This window comes from Danio rerio, chromosome 8, assembly GCF_052040795.2.
Source record: "Danio rerio strain M-AB ecotype USA chromosome 8, GRCz13ab, whole genome shotgun sequence".
Lineage (NCBI taxonomy): Eukaryota > Metazoa > Chordata > Actinopteri > Cypriniformes > Danionidae > Danio > Danio rerio.
This window is the reverse complement of record NC_141028.1, coordinates 3545001-3560000: the sequence shown is the minus strand read 5'-3', so window position 1 is coordinate 3560000 and position 15000 is coordinate 3545001. Positions and strand designations below refer to the sequence as shown.

Sequence of the window (15000 nt, the reverse complement as noted above, 5' to 3'; positions counted from 1 at the left end):
TCACTATTTCTGACAAGATGCCACATGTCAGTGATGAGTTATGTTTTCTAGTGTCTTTGTAGTTCCTGATCTTCACTATGAGAGTTTGGTTTGAATATCGTTACACCCCTATGCATTTTAATAATTATTTAACAGTTACAGAGATTTGCTTGCCCTCTTAAAATTGCTTTTTAATTATTTTTTTTTTATTTTTTTTTAAAGATGTTTCAACTTACACCAGAAGGTGCCCAGGATGTCAAATGATCTACAGATACCAAGAGTGGTGTGATGGACTTCACAATTTCAACAACAACATTATTCTGAGTCTTGAACTCTGTCTGTTTCTTAGACACAGTTTACAGGTTTGTTTGAATCCTTGTGTTAAGGAGAACATTTAAAGATTCAATGGTTTCAGCGTGGCAAAAAACACTTTCCATTCCACTTTATTTGTTGCAGAGTCACGTGGGTCTATCCAGGGTCATCGACACTTTAGAGAGCCTTCGGGGAGAGACATACCCAGATCGAGACACTGTACTGCAAGCTTACTGTCACTTTGAGGCCTTGGCAGAGATCGATTACACCTATTCTTGTGTAAATTGTGGTGACCACCCTCCTGTGGTAATCATGGATTTGCTTAAGAATGGTGTTTTCAGCACGGCAGGTAAGAATGAATGTTGAATTTTACAGTCTTTAAGCTCATTTCTGTGGAGTCACAAACTCATAAGTATCGCAGGACAGAATCTGCTGACTTTTTTGTTTTATATAAAGTCAGCCGATTCGGTCCGAAGATACTTTAGAAAATTTAGTTAAAATAAATTAATTGATTAATTTAATGAAATTTTGTAAAAAAAATAAATAAATAAAGTCAGCTGATTTTGTGCAGATACTTATGAGAATTTTGTAAAAAATAAATACATTTTATTAATTAATTAATTAAACTAAATTTTGTAAAAAAAAAATTAAATAAAGTCAGCAAGTAAATAAAAAAATATTTGTAAAAAGTAAATAAAATCAGCCAATTCTGTTGGGAGATACTTGAGAGAATTTTGTAAAAATAAATAAAATTAAATATTGTAAAATTAAATAAATAAAATAATATGTTAATTTTTTTTTAAATAAGTAAAATGTTATAAAAAATGAAGTCAGTCAATTCTGTCCATTGATACTTATGAGAATTTTGTAAAAATAAATAAATATTTTAATGAAATAAATAATAATTGTATTAAATTTATAAAAAAATTATTTTTTTAAAAATTAATTAAATAGATTTTAAATTAAAAATTTTAAGAATAGTTTTTTTAAATAATTAATAAATAGATAAACAAAATGTTCAATATTTAAATAAAATAAAATTTGTAAAAATTAAGTCAATATAAAGCCGATTCTGTTCAGAGATTCTTATGAGAATTTTGTAAAAATAAATAAATAAATAAATTAATTAATTAATTAATTTTAAAAAGTGTAAAACAATAAATAAAATAAAATTTTGTAAAAATAAATGAATAAATAAATAAGTACATAAATAAAAAAATATAAAAATAAATAAGCATAATAAATTACATTTCTGTGATTTTATTTTTTATTATTTTTTCAAACTGATTTTGATAGTACAGCAGCTTGAAACATGAAAGAAGAAAAAACACACTTCACTTTTATTGTTTACAATGCAAATCCTATTAAAACCCCTTGTTTGGTCAAAAAAGCAAGTCTCCATATAATACATCTATTAAAAGACAGAAAATATTACTTTACACTCTGTATTGTACATAATCATAATCATCCAAACATTTGCACATTATTCAATAATGTTAATGTAAAATAAATATAAAAGCATTCAAAGTATGTACCTTCACACATTCACATAACGAAAATAAATATACTGGATGGTGGGCTATTCGAGCACAGATTCTGTGTGGGTCTTCTCAGAAGACATTTTATATTGCTTTACAAAAACTTTAAAGGGGATAACCAGATATACCAGAATAGTGGCAGATTTAAAACAGGACTAACATTATGAAAAGTGTGAAAAACTGAAAATGTGAACGTCAGTGTGTGCTTCATGCTTCTGTCAGTCTATGAAGACTCCTGTCGCTGTTCATTTGTGCTTCATCTAAAACTCCACATCTATAATTCTTTTAGTCTATGCTGACATTATCCTCAGCAGCTCAAACACTCTAATGGCTAATGGAAAGTCGGCTCCTCCCTCAGGGCTGCTGTTTATGCTAATGAGGGAGAGATGGTCACTTGTGGGCGGGGCTTTCCCCCTCTGATGACACTTACAAAGGGAGAATGTCAATCAAAGTGTTTCTGCAGACTGTTCTCATCAAGTCTGATTATAACAAATAGACTCATTTTACCATTAGAGGCTGGTTATATTCACACACTACTAAAACACTGTGCTTTAACCCCTTATAAAAGTGACTTTTGCATAATAGCTCCCCTTTAAATTCTGCTTGAGACCTAAAGGAAGTTTCTAATAAAGATTTTCAATACAGCGAGTGACCTCAAAGAGCCGCCATCAGAATTCAAAGGGGAAGTAAATATTGAGGACTTCTGGCAGTCAGTGGATCAGGAGATGATTGCATGTGGCTTCGTTTCCAGTGAGTATTTGTATGCATATACAGTGCTCAGCATATATAAGTACACCCCTCACAAATATCCATTTTAAATTCATATTTTTTTTATAGGAAGGTAAACAATATTATATTTGTGCATATTAGGGGTGTAACGATTTATCGTTGTACGATTTATTGCGATGCAAAAATGTCTCGATATGCATCGTGGCGTTATGACGATTTGATTACGATATGACGTCCGTTTTCTCTTATTAGTTGAGCTGTTTGCATGTGAGCTACGTTCCACCTGCTGTCGCACGTGAGTTCAGATTGCAGCAGCAGTAATGTTAGCAGACCAAGATGAGTGGAGCTGAAATAGAGGATGGCCCATCCTCTCAAAATCAGACGTCTGGCAACATTTCGGTTGTACAGTCATTGCTTTAGACTCGTCCGCTTTTTGACACGCATACTGGGTCACACATCCTAAGTTTTAAAGTCTTCACAGTGATTTACATACTTTGCACAGCGACAGGGATACCTCCTAATGGTGTTGAAAGAGTCACATACTGTATTTATAAGGTACAATTCACCCTAAAATATCATTCTGTCTTCATATAATAATGTATTGGCGGCCGCAAAATCACACACGACGTGAGCTGACCGTGAGCTGTTACTACAGAGGGCGGACTGATAGACGCGCGCGTATGGCAAGCTGTTTTAGCATTTAAACATTTGATCTGACTATCCATAAATATATTTAGAGATATCTCTAATTATACTTTGACTAGTCATAATTATAATTCGACTAGTCAAAATATAATTAGAGATATCTCTAAATGAATTTAATTAAATATGAATTACATATATTTATGGATAGTCAGAACAAAGGTTTAAATGCTAAAACGGCTTGCCATACGCGCGCGTCTGCTTCAGTGAACAGAACCTGCAGGTTGTGACTAATAAAGTAGTAAACAACATTCAATTTGTGGAACAGAGTGATCGTTCAGGAGCCGCGTCATGGGAAGTATGAACAGCACTTAGCAGTGGAAATGAAACCGAAAACGTACACATTACTTAAACAATCATATCGCATTTTAGAGTTATGATTACGACGAGCATTAACCCTTTAAAGCTAAATTTGAGTACAGAGGTACACAAAAATGCATGTCAACATGATACACTTGATAGCGCCGACATCAGCGACCCCGAAGAAATAGTAAACCTGCCTAAACTGCTGAAAAGAGCCACGACTGTCCTGTGTAATGAAAAGACGGCCACCCTGTCACTCATCATGCCCAACATGAAGACAGCCATCCATAAAAACCTGTCAGACAGATACACATCAGTTCAGGATTATCTTATAGAACAGCTGATTACCTGGAAATGTGGATTTTTTTTGCACACATAAAAAACGCAAGTGACCAAGCAAAGCCTTGTGCTCTTACTGTTAAATTCAATTGAATAGAAAGCTTTTTTTTTTGCACCTTTACTTAAATTGTTCCTTAATTTTGTCTCTGTCATTTCAATAATATTTTTTAAGAAGTTTTTAAATTGTTTTATTTTCCAGAGACAGGCCTGTTAAATATATTTTCTAAAAGGTTCAGTTTAACAAGTTGAAACAAAAGAAATACATAAAAAATAGTTTACTTGGTAAAATTTGCATTTCAGTTAAATTTTAAATTTTTATTCCAAATATCGTGATACATATCGAATCGTGAACATTATATCGTGATACACATCATATCGTGAGCTGAGTGTATCGTTACACCCCTAGTGCATATACATTACATTAGTCAGTACTGAAGCCAAATCTGGAGCTCATCTAACTAATAACTTACGATAACGGTCCAAAAAACTAACACGGCCAAATTTATATGTTATAGAAAAATATTAAATACAAATTTAAAAAAGATGAAAAATCTAGAGAAGCAAAAAAAAAAAGAAAAATTTTGCTGAAATTTGGTAGGTTGTAATTTTATTTTTTTTGCAATATTTTGCTTGAATTGAATTGTATTATCTTTCCATTCCTAAACATGTTTAGTGACTAAAATAATATTTTAATAAATATATCTTTTCAGTAAATCTTTTTTATTAAAATGTACCAAAATACATTGCCTGTATTCACTGAGAAATAGAGGAACATGCAATTTTTCAAAATAGGGTGTACTAGGGTTGGGCCGATAAACGATACCATCTAGAGATCTGCGCTGGACTAAATTTTGAATCCCACCCGCACCCGCCAGGTTTTAGTCCGAACCCTCACGCTTATGTTCAGCATTAATTGCCCCGCTGTCCGACCTGCTCCTATTACTACCCGCCGCACCCATTCCCGCTAATGGGCGGGGGGTGGGGGAAACCGAAAACCACCCAGCTAAACAGAGTCCAGACAGCCTATAACACGCTGTCTGTATAAACACACACAGCACCAAGCAAGTGATACACACAGACAGCAACAGCACGCTCTCTCTCATTCACACACACACAGACAGCAACAAACAAGCTAAACGCAGCATCACGCTCTCTCATTAACACACATACATACACTTGCTCGCTTGCTCGGGAGTCGGGAGCGATATTGTTGGACCGCCCACTCCCGTCCAAAATTACACCAGTAACCGACCGCTCCCGCGCTTTATTCAGAAATTTATTGCCTTGCCGAAATAAATCTGGTCGGGTCCAGCGGCTCCTCCGGTACAGCCGCTGGAATGCAGACCTCTTGTGCCATCCTCCATGGCCGATGGCCGACAAACTTCTTCAGGATGCTGAGCGGGCATCGCGATCTATCACCCCGCCCCACATTTATATTGATATATAACTTATTATTTACATGTCATCTTAATAGCAATAACAGTCTTTTCATGAGCTGTGTTAAATGTTACATATAGCTGCCGCTTGCATGGCTCACAGCATCGTGAGGATTAAATGAAGGATTATACAGCAGCTCTCACACTTAAAATGTGGAGATTCAGTGGTAAATGCTGTTACCTGCAAACCCCGTCCCACAGACTTTACAGTGAATGGCTTTAGTTATTTTCACAGCGGACTTGAAGCCACTGGAAGTCTTTTATCCACTATTGGAAAAGTGTAATTAGGGGATTAACATTCAGCACATGATAAGTATAATAAATACTAATAAGATAATTTTTAGTATATTAGTAATTATTAGTTATTAGTAACTGTTGATGGTTTCTAAAACTAAATCTGTCAGTGTTATTTTCATTCTCTTATCTTCAGCGCTTCACATTTTCACGGTTGTAGCTCCTGTCATCTGAAGGCAGAAGGCATTGACTGAGTGATTGACAGCTGATATTAACCAATCATTCGCTTTCAGTTCTAGAGCAGTGAGCCAAAAAGAAGAGCACAAAGGCGGGGCAAGCATTGCAGGCTTTTTTTTACTTCAGCAAGTTCACAAAACAACTGTTTATCTGTTCCTGAGTGCTGCGTTTGGCGTTTTCAGGTGCAAAGATGCATTCTGCATAAATGTCTCCTAAATCTGCGCACGCGGTGAGGATTTTGCCGTGAAAACTAAATGTATGCACTCGCCAAATATATTTTAAGTCGCAAAGATAAAATTTCAAGCACATATGCGACCAAAATGGTCCAGCCCTAGCATCTTAACTTGTTATTATTTTGTACTTATTATTTATTATTTTATATTTATCATCAGTCACAATACAAACTACAGTGAACTCCAACTGAACTCTCGTCTCCTCCACCAGCTGTGGGAAAAGCCATTATAACGACACAGATCACTGCATATTCATGCCTGAGTCCTGCGGAAAAATGATTGACAGGTGGTCATTTGTGTGTAACTTTATTTATTTATGGTTTGGTTATGGGTAAAAAAATTAAAAAACTGTACAAAAGCACGCACATCTCTCTTAATTGGGTGCTCGGCCAAAACCGCAAAAAGTGCAAATTAAATGTAAATCAAAGGCGGCAACACCAAGGCTCCAAAAATACAAATTTATTAAATTAAAAAGGCTGACACAGAGCGTGTAACGTTTCGAGCCGCTGACTCTTCATCAGACAACGTTTATCATAATCAGGTGCTTCTTTTTATACACTTCCGGATCACATGATCTCCTCTCGCATATATGCCAACATATACATACATGCATATGTATACATACACAATCGTTCACATATACATATACATACACATGAATACGTATACACATTCACATATAGTCTATAGCTTTGATATTATAAATCAAATTACAAAAAATATATATAAATACATAAATAAACTATAATATTACATCACATATTATTATAAAGAAAAATAAATAAATAAGGAAAAAAAAAAAAAAAATATATATATATATATATATATATATATATACCATGATACACCAGACTATACAACAAAATATAGCCAAAAAACCTTTAAACCAAACCCCTACTTAAACCTTCATTCATTCATTCATCATTCATTCATTCTCTTTTCGGCTTAATCTCTTTATTAGTCGGGGCTACCACAGCGGAATAAACCGCCATCTCATCCCACACACTTCCCCGCAGCGGACGCCCCTCCAGCCGCAACCCATCTCTGGGACACTATTACATAATAAAGACTTATTCAAAAATTGTTACAGAAAAGGACGAATGTCAAACTCCTCATTTAAACCTTTTGGAGACAATGTGTCTAAAGTGAAAATCCAGAAAGCTTCGCGTTGCAACAGCAATTTATTAAGATCACCGCCCCGACATGGACACTTCACAACTTCAATCCCACAACGGAATGTCTCATAACTGAAAAGTGTTGCGCAACCGGACTTCTGGGATCATGGTGTCGAATAGCGCATCGATGTTCAGAAATACGAATTTTAGTTTTGGTTTGGTTATGGGTAAAGCAAAGACCATGTGGGTCAGGTAGTGAAAACGGTAGGCTACAATTAATTAATTTGTTATGAATTAATTGATATTTAACAACCACCACCCCCACCTACGACGACGATGCCATCGTCCATCGCGATGTTTCACATTAGACATCATACGATGCCAAATTGGTCAACATGGCACAACCCTAGGGTGTACTTAATTATGCTGAGCACTGTACATTGCCTCTTTTGCAATATTTGTATACTATTTGATTATCTTTAATGCAGTCCCTTTAAATTATTCATTATTATATCATTTATAATGAATATTTAAGTGTTTTCCCCTCTTTTTCACCCTTTAGGCAGAGCACAAAATCCATTTGTTGTGGAGCCAAGTTACGAAAACTGGGCTCCATGGATTGGGGAAAAAACAAGAAAGGGCAGCACAGTACTCAATACAGAGTATGAGAAAGTCACGTCACCGGAAAATCAGGCTTTCAGTGTGTCTGAGGATCGACTTGTGGAAGAGTTGATGAAACAGGAGGTTAAGACCTTGAAGAACTGTTTTAGGCTGTATGTCCACTGAAGCGTTTTTGTGCCGCAGAAACACAAGCACTGCTCTAGACTGTAAGTGTTAGAGAAACACTTTACAATAAGGTTGTATTATTGCATTTACTGACATGAACAAATAATGAACAAAAGATTTATTACAGTATTTATTCATGTTTGTTAATGATAGTTAATGAAAATGCAGTTGGTCATTGTTGGTTCATGTTTACTCACATTGTGTTAACAAGCAGGAATTTGGATGTTAATAATGCATTAGTAATGCAATAAATGCTGTATAAGTATTTTTCATTATTGGATCATAATTTGTGAATACATTAACTAATGAAACCTTATTGTAAAGTGTAACCAGTGTTTTGCAGTGCAGCGTTTTTTCAATCGGTTGCTAGGATAAAGAGGTGAAAAGTTGAAAGTCTACAGTGGGTATTGCTAGAAGGGATACAGCTGTGGCTGAAAGTTAATGAGAATTATTTAAAATACATATTTAATTATTTATTTATACAAACCCAACTCTCACAGTAATGTAAAAACAGTAACTATACCTAGAATTATGCATATTATTGATTAAAGTATGAATTACATTTTACTTTTTTAACCTCTAACCCTACCCCAACCCTCACAGTAATGTAAAAACAGTAACTATACCAAGATTTATTAATAATACTGATTCAATTATCCATTAAACTTTATTTTATTAACATCTACCCCTACCCCAACCCTCACAGTAAAGTAAAAACAGTAACTATACCAAGATTTATTAATAATATTGATTAAATTATCCATTAAATTTTATTTTATTACCGTCTACCCCTACCCTCACAGTAATGTAAAAACAGTAACTATACCAAGAATTATTAATATTATTGATTGAATATCTATTAAATTGTTTTTTATTAACGTCTACCCCCCATCTCAACCCTCACAGTATTGGAATAACAGTAAATATACCAAGCATTATTCATATTATTAATTAAATTACCCATTAAATTTTATTTTATTAATGTCTACCCCTATCCCAACCTTCACAGTAATGTAAAATGAGTAACTATACATATAATTATTCATATTATTGATTAAATTATCCATTAATTTTAATTATATTAATGTCTACCCCTACCCCAACCTTCACAGTAATGTAAAAACTAACTATACCAAGAATTATTTATATTATTGATTAAATTGAATTGAATTTTATTTTATTTATCCATTATTATCCATTAAATGTTACTTAATTAACATCTACCCCCATCTCAACCCTCACAGTAATGTAAAAACAGTAACTATAGCAAGAATTATTAATATTATGGATTAAATTATCCATTAAATTTTACTCTTATTAACATCCACCCCCTTTTAACCCTCACAGTAATGTAAAAACAGTAACTATACCAAGAATTATTTATATTATTGATTAAATTATTCATTAAATTTTACTTTATTAACATCCACCCCCTTTTCAACCCTCACAATAATGTAAAAACAGTAAATATAGTAAGAATTATTCATATCATTGATTAAATTGAATTGAATTTTATTTTTCCATCATTATCCATTAAATGTTACTTTAAATAACATCTACCCCCATCTCAACCCTCACAGTAATGTAAAAACAGTAACTATAGCAAGAATTATTAATATTATTGATTAAATTATCCATCAGTTGTAATTTTATTAACGTCTACCCCAATCCTAACAGTAATGTAAAAACAGTAACTCTACCAAGATTTCTTAATATTATGGATTAAATTACCCATCAGTTGTACTTTTATTAACGTATACCCCTACCCCAATCCTAACAGTAATGTAAAAACAGTAACCATAACAAGAATTATTCATATTAATGATATTAAAATTACCCATAAAATTTCGCCATCGCCATCTTTAGCAGATTATTTGTTGACAGTTGTGTGGTATTGTCCCACCCCTCCCCCACTGTGATTGGACGGCTAGCTTCAAAGGGACACTGATAGGCGCTGCATTTTTTTAACTTGCAATGGCTGAAAAAACACCAAGCACTCAGCACTAATCGTAAAACAACAGCTCAGTGCCTCGCTTTTCCATATAGTCCTCGCTGCAGCCTGGAGCACAGTGATGTCATGCATGCACTATATCCCATGCGTTAAAGTGCATTTAGTCACATTCTCCATGCATCTCAACCATGCATCAGCACTAAATCTCCATTACTTTAGTCAGTAAACTTATTCTCTTATTCACACTCCGGAGCTCTGGCAATGCAAACAAAATGCTAGATGCCAACTGCCTTAAAAAAAGGCAATAATATATAAGACAATAATACATAATAAAATATAATAATAAGATGTCCATTAAGTAGTGGACGTTGTAACCCGCATGCTTAATTTCAGTGTTGGGGTTGGGGTGGTTGTAGACATTAATAACTGATGGTTGGGGTAGGTTTAGAGGTTTCTAAATGAGATTGTAGGGTTTAGGGTTGGGCTAGGTGTAGACGTAAAAAACGTAGCTGTAATTTAATAAATAATACAAATAATTCTTCTTTCGAGTGACAATTGCTTACGCATGCACATCATAGTAATGGACATAACCGTTCTACTCGCACGCTAACAAATGCATGACCATAACATACATGTCATCATGATGCTACAGACTGCAGCAAATTATTGACAACAGAAAGCAAACCTTCAGCTCGAGATAAAAACGTTTTGGTGGACACGCAGCCTTAATCATTTCTATTAAAGTCTGTATGATTTGTCTGATCATGCATTATTCGCATAACAGGTTGATGATGTCAGAAAGCTGTGCAAGGACTGTAATGTGGACTCCAACGGATCTGCATTCGACATGATATTACGATTGAGAGCAGAGATGCAAAACAAGCAGGCGTACGAGAAAATCTACCAGAAAATCTGCGGGTCCTCAGGTGAGAGCAGACCTATGCTGATATTCAGTAATTCAACATATTGTAATAATAAAGATGCACTGTAATGATGCTGATAAGTCCTTCAGAATGCCTTGAATATGTATTTAAATAATTTAAAATAAAAGTAATACTGTGTTGTTTTTGGTTGTTTATCAAATGCTTGAAGACTTAATAGATGCTTTATTTTCAAACCTGGGCATTTTCAAGTGTTAATCTGGCCTACAGCATTGAAACTTCTCACTATTTATAGTTCTGTTGTTTGTAACACTACAGTGAACACTTTTTGTTAAAGGGATAGTTCACCCTCAAATTACTATTAACTCACTATTTATTCTCTCTGAAGTGGTTATAAATGTCTGAGTTTCTTCTGTTGAAGAAATTCTAAAGAAAGCTGAAACCTTGTAACTATTGACTTGCTTAGTAGGAAAAACAAATATGTCAATGGAAGTCAATGGTTACAGGTTTTCAGCATTGTTCAAAATATCTTCTTTTGTGTTTAACAGAAGAAAGAAACTCAAATGGGTGTGTTTTCGAAAACCATCGTTGGCCAACTAAGGTTGCAAGTTCTGTCGTTACAAACATAGTTTGTTGATTTGGCGTTTCCCAAATCCATCATTCCAACGAACATTCGCAAACTGCATCGCAAACTTGTACGCTTGCAACTACACCTCTGGAGCTGTAGTCAGAAGCAGAGTTCCTGGCTGTGTTCTATTCCCAGTTATCCCCCCTATGCCCTATTCATTTAGAACGTTCCAACATTTAAACTTGGAATCATAAAAAAAGCATTAAGGATCTCTCTTTTAGGTGTGATTTTCTTTCAATGTATTTTTACAGTTCAGTCTTAGAGATCTTCATATTGACAATTGTGCTCCCTTTGCAGTACACTTTGAAAACATTTATGCCATTTTGAACACAGCCATGACGAAAGCTCTAGGTGACCTATTATTTAAAAGCGGAATTTACTTTACATCTCCAAAGCTTGTGAAAGCCAAAAATATATAGCATACTTTAATGATTTTAATTTATAGTAGGTTATTTATTAGCAGTGTTGGGCAGTAGCGTCGCTACAAGTAGTGATGCTACTTGCTTAGCTACATTTCTCAGTAGCGTGGCGGTAGCGTCGCTACTTTCTAAATCAAATAGTTTTTTCAGTAGCGAAGCTATTTTATTAGTCAAGTAGCGCAGTAGCGTCCACACAAGCTACATTTACCAGTCGCGGTTCAATAAGTGACGGCACCGACATTCACCGAGCTGTGAGGCCGTTGTCTAGCTAATAAAAGTAAATCCATATGATGGCGAGTTTCATGATTTCTTCCTGTTTTATGGTGGTTGACAACAAACTTTTTGGTGCTTTACTGCCACCTCTGGTCTAATTCGCAAACCAAGAGAAAATTCCTTGATGGAGAGATGGCTGAGGGAGAGGAGTTATTACTGAAGCAGGATTTTTCGTGAGCATACCTCGAGAAGTACATGTTAAGATGCAATAACTTAATATCTGATGCTGTGCTCAAAAAATACTTTAGTAATTTATAGTAAGTACTTCTATAAATGACTGCATTATGTAGTGTAATTTATTAATGAAGAGTTGTATATACATATGCATAATGCTATGTCAAAAAATATTTCTCTTTACTATAAATTACTTTAGTATTTTAAATGTGCGACACCTGCTTTTCTTGGAGTTTAGTTTTAGCTGTTATACTATAATGTGTTTCTGTTTAGTACAGCATATTATTTACAGTGAATAACTGAACTGAACTATTCTGCCTCATATGCTTCATTGACAGGTTTATTGATCACTCAGATTTGATTGACTTGGATTTAAGTTGCTTCGACTTAAAAATAAAATTTGCAAAAATAGCTTGGATGTAGCTAAGCTACTTTTGCCAAGTAGCTTTTAGCTTAGCTTGCTACATTTCCCAGAGGGTAGCTTTAGTGTAGTTAAGCTACATTTTAAGTAGAGTAGCTAATAGCTTAGCTCACTACATTTGTCAAGTAGCTTGCCCAACACTGTTTAGTAGGAAATTAATCTGTACTGTAGCCTATATGACATGAGCCTGTTGGTTAGAACATTTCTGCAGTGGTTTGAATGTGTCCACTTGTAAAAGTAGACTTTAAAAATTAAGTAAATTTTCTTCCTTTTCTTATTAAATGGCCTACTGTAAAAACAACCATTTGCCTAACCATTTATATGGTTTAGATAGACCTTTTTCATGGCTGCTGCATGGAGGGCGCCATAGCGACCAGCGTCTTCTGGTAGAATGCGAAAAACTTCCGTTCACAGCGTGTACAACTGGTAATTTGCGATCCGAAAATGGGTTTCAATGACGTTTTTAATGGATGACAGAGTGTTTTTGTGACACACAACTTAGAAATGTGTCTGTTAAAGCCGTTATAATCTGTCACATGTGGTTCAAGCGCGTCAGAAATACGAGAAAAACGTTCTTCTAATTCACGTGTCTGCCGTCAGAAATACACGCGCACACACACACACACACACAGAGAGAGAGAGAGAGAGAGAGAGCGCAAACCAGAGTACTGGCATAAAACTTAACAGGTATGAAAGTCGTGCAATTTACAAAAATGAGCAATAAAAGTCTGTTATTGATCCTCTGCTGCTGATTTGCTGTTCATTCTAATCGCGAGCCGTTTGTGTTTTATTTCGTGTGTTGTTTTTACCACGGTTTGTGTTTTTCTGTCATTTCGAAATGACACTCGCCTATATTTTCACGTTGTCACCGTTATTAAATCAGTGTGTCAGTGGCACAGTACAGGCTACGTGTGTGTGTCAAACATTTTGGTGAACTACATTAGTTTGGGCTGGTTATATATTTGAAATAAAGAGAAAATGTTGACTTTAGCGATGACGAGGCTTCATTTAAACTGCAGAAGATGCCGTCTGACAACGAGGGGAAAACGCCTCACAGCAGCTGTTTTCCATCCTATTAGATCGCATTTCTTTAAATGATCAGTCCAGGAGATGCTGCTGATGGACAACAGTGTCAGTTAAAAGAGGATAAAAGCAGGTAAAATAGATTAAAACTATCGTTTCAAAGCTGTCCAGATGTGACTGTTTACACGCATCAGCTGCCGACCGGAAGTTCTTCGCATTCTCCTTGCGCATCCACGCAAAGCATAATGGGTAATTTTGCGTTCCAAGAAAAAGGTCTATATGAGATTAAAACATGTGTTCGCCAAGTGGTTTTGTTTTAAAATAGACTATGGAATATTCTCAATATTATTTGTAAAGGAAACATGGGTATTTCAATTGATATGGAAAATGAGTGCATGTTTTTACCAAAACTTATATTGGAATATTGTTTAAATGCATGCATGTGTAAAATAATTAGTAAATTATGCGTGTGTAAATTATTTCAGGTGGTTGTTCTGTGGTCATGTGTCCTCATGGTGTGGTCTACAGCTTGAAGTTTAACCTGAAGCTAGAGAGTCCAAGGGATTTTGTGGACCTGCTTTTATCATGGCAGCATTTACCAAATGTGACCATATGTGACTCTCCTGGAGATTTAGCCACACATGCCAATACACGCACACCTACATTTCATCCGCATGAAGGCAGACTGGCAGACGCAACACTGGAGAATATCAGCAAAGCAAATCAGGAAACACTCAGGGTATCTCTACCCTGGTTGCTGGAGAAGACTGATAACCTGACCTCCAATGCGCATCCGGTCACAGGATCCTCAGAACACTTTGTTTTGTCTGATAAATTGGATGAAACCGACGTTAAAGACCCAAAGGACGTGCTGAGAAATGTCAGATTGGTGCCGGAGCTGCAGGATTGGCTGAACAGACAAGCTGCTGAGCAATTTGTTGCAGATTTGAGAGAAAACGACTACTTCACCAATCACATGACCCCGTCCACACACATGTTCATGATGAGAAACATTATACATTACAGAAATGTAGCCACAAACCAGCTCTTATTGAGGGGCCCTTTATAGCCTTCTTAAATGTGTTGATGACACCTTTATTTAAGCTGTAATATAGTTTCCTATGAGGTTTGTATATAGTATTCTGTGGAAGAGACTTTTGTTTATTGTTTTTTTTTTATTAGAAATTTCGTCTTCAAGACTAATAATGTCTTGAACTGAGCTTTTCAAAAACTCTGGAGTGTGATAAAGCTATTTGTGATTTCTAACACAATTGTTTGTCGGACTAC

The 15000-nt window shown here is 35.1% G+C and overlaps 1 protein-coding gene across 1 annotated transcript in view; it reads left to right on the top strand.

Annotated features, from left to right (window-relative positions):
* LOC100536595 (uncharacterized) overlaps positions 1 to 14984 on the top strand; it is a 30779-nt gene extending 15795 nt beyond the window's left edge. Inside the window, exons 4-9 of the mRNA XM_087264108.1 lie at positions 202 to 341; positions 436 to 640; positions 2475 to 2579; positions 7720 to 7901; positions 10679 to 10820; positions 14199 to 14984. Coding sequence (XP_087120234.1) covers positions 202 to 341; positions 436 to 640; positions 2475 to 2579; positions 7720 to 7901; positions 10679 to 10820; positions 14199 to 14782 — 1358 coding nt within the window. The 3' untranslated portion in view covers positions 14783 to 14984. The remainder of the gene's footprint in view (positions 1 to 201; positions 342 to 435; positions 641 to 2474; positions 2580 to 7719; positions 7902 to 10678; positions 10821 to 14198) is intronic.
* The last annotated feature ends 16 nt before the right edge of the window (positions 14985 to 15000 follow it).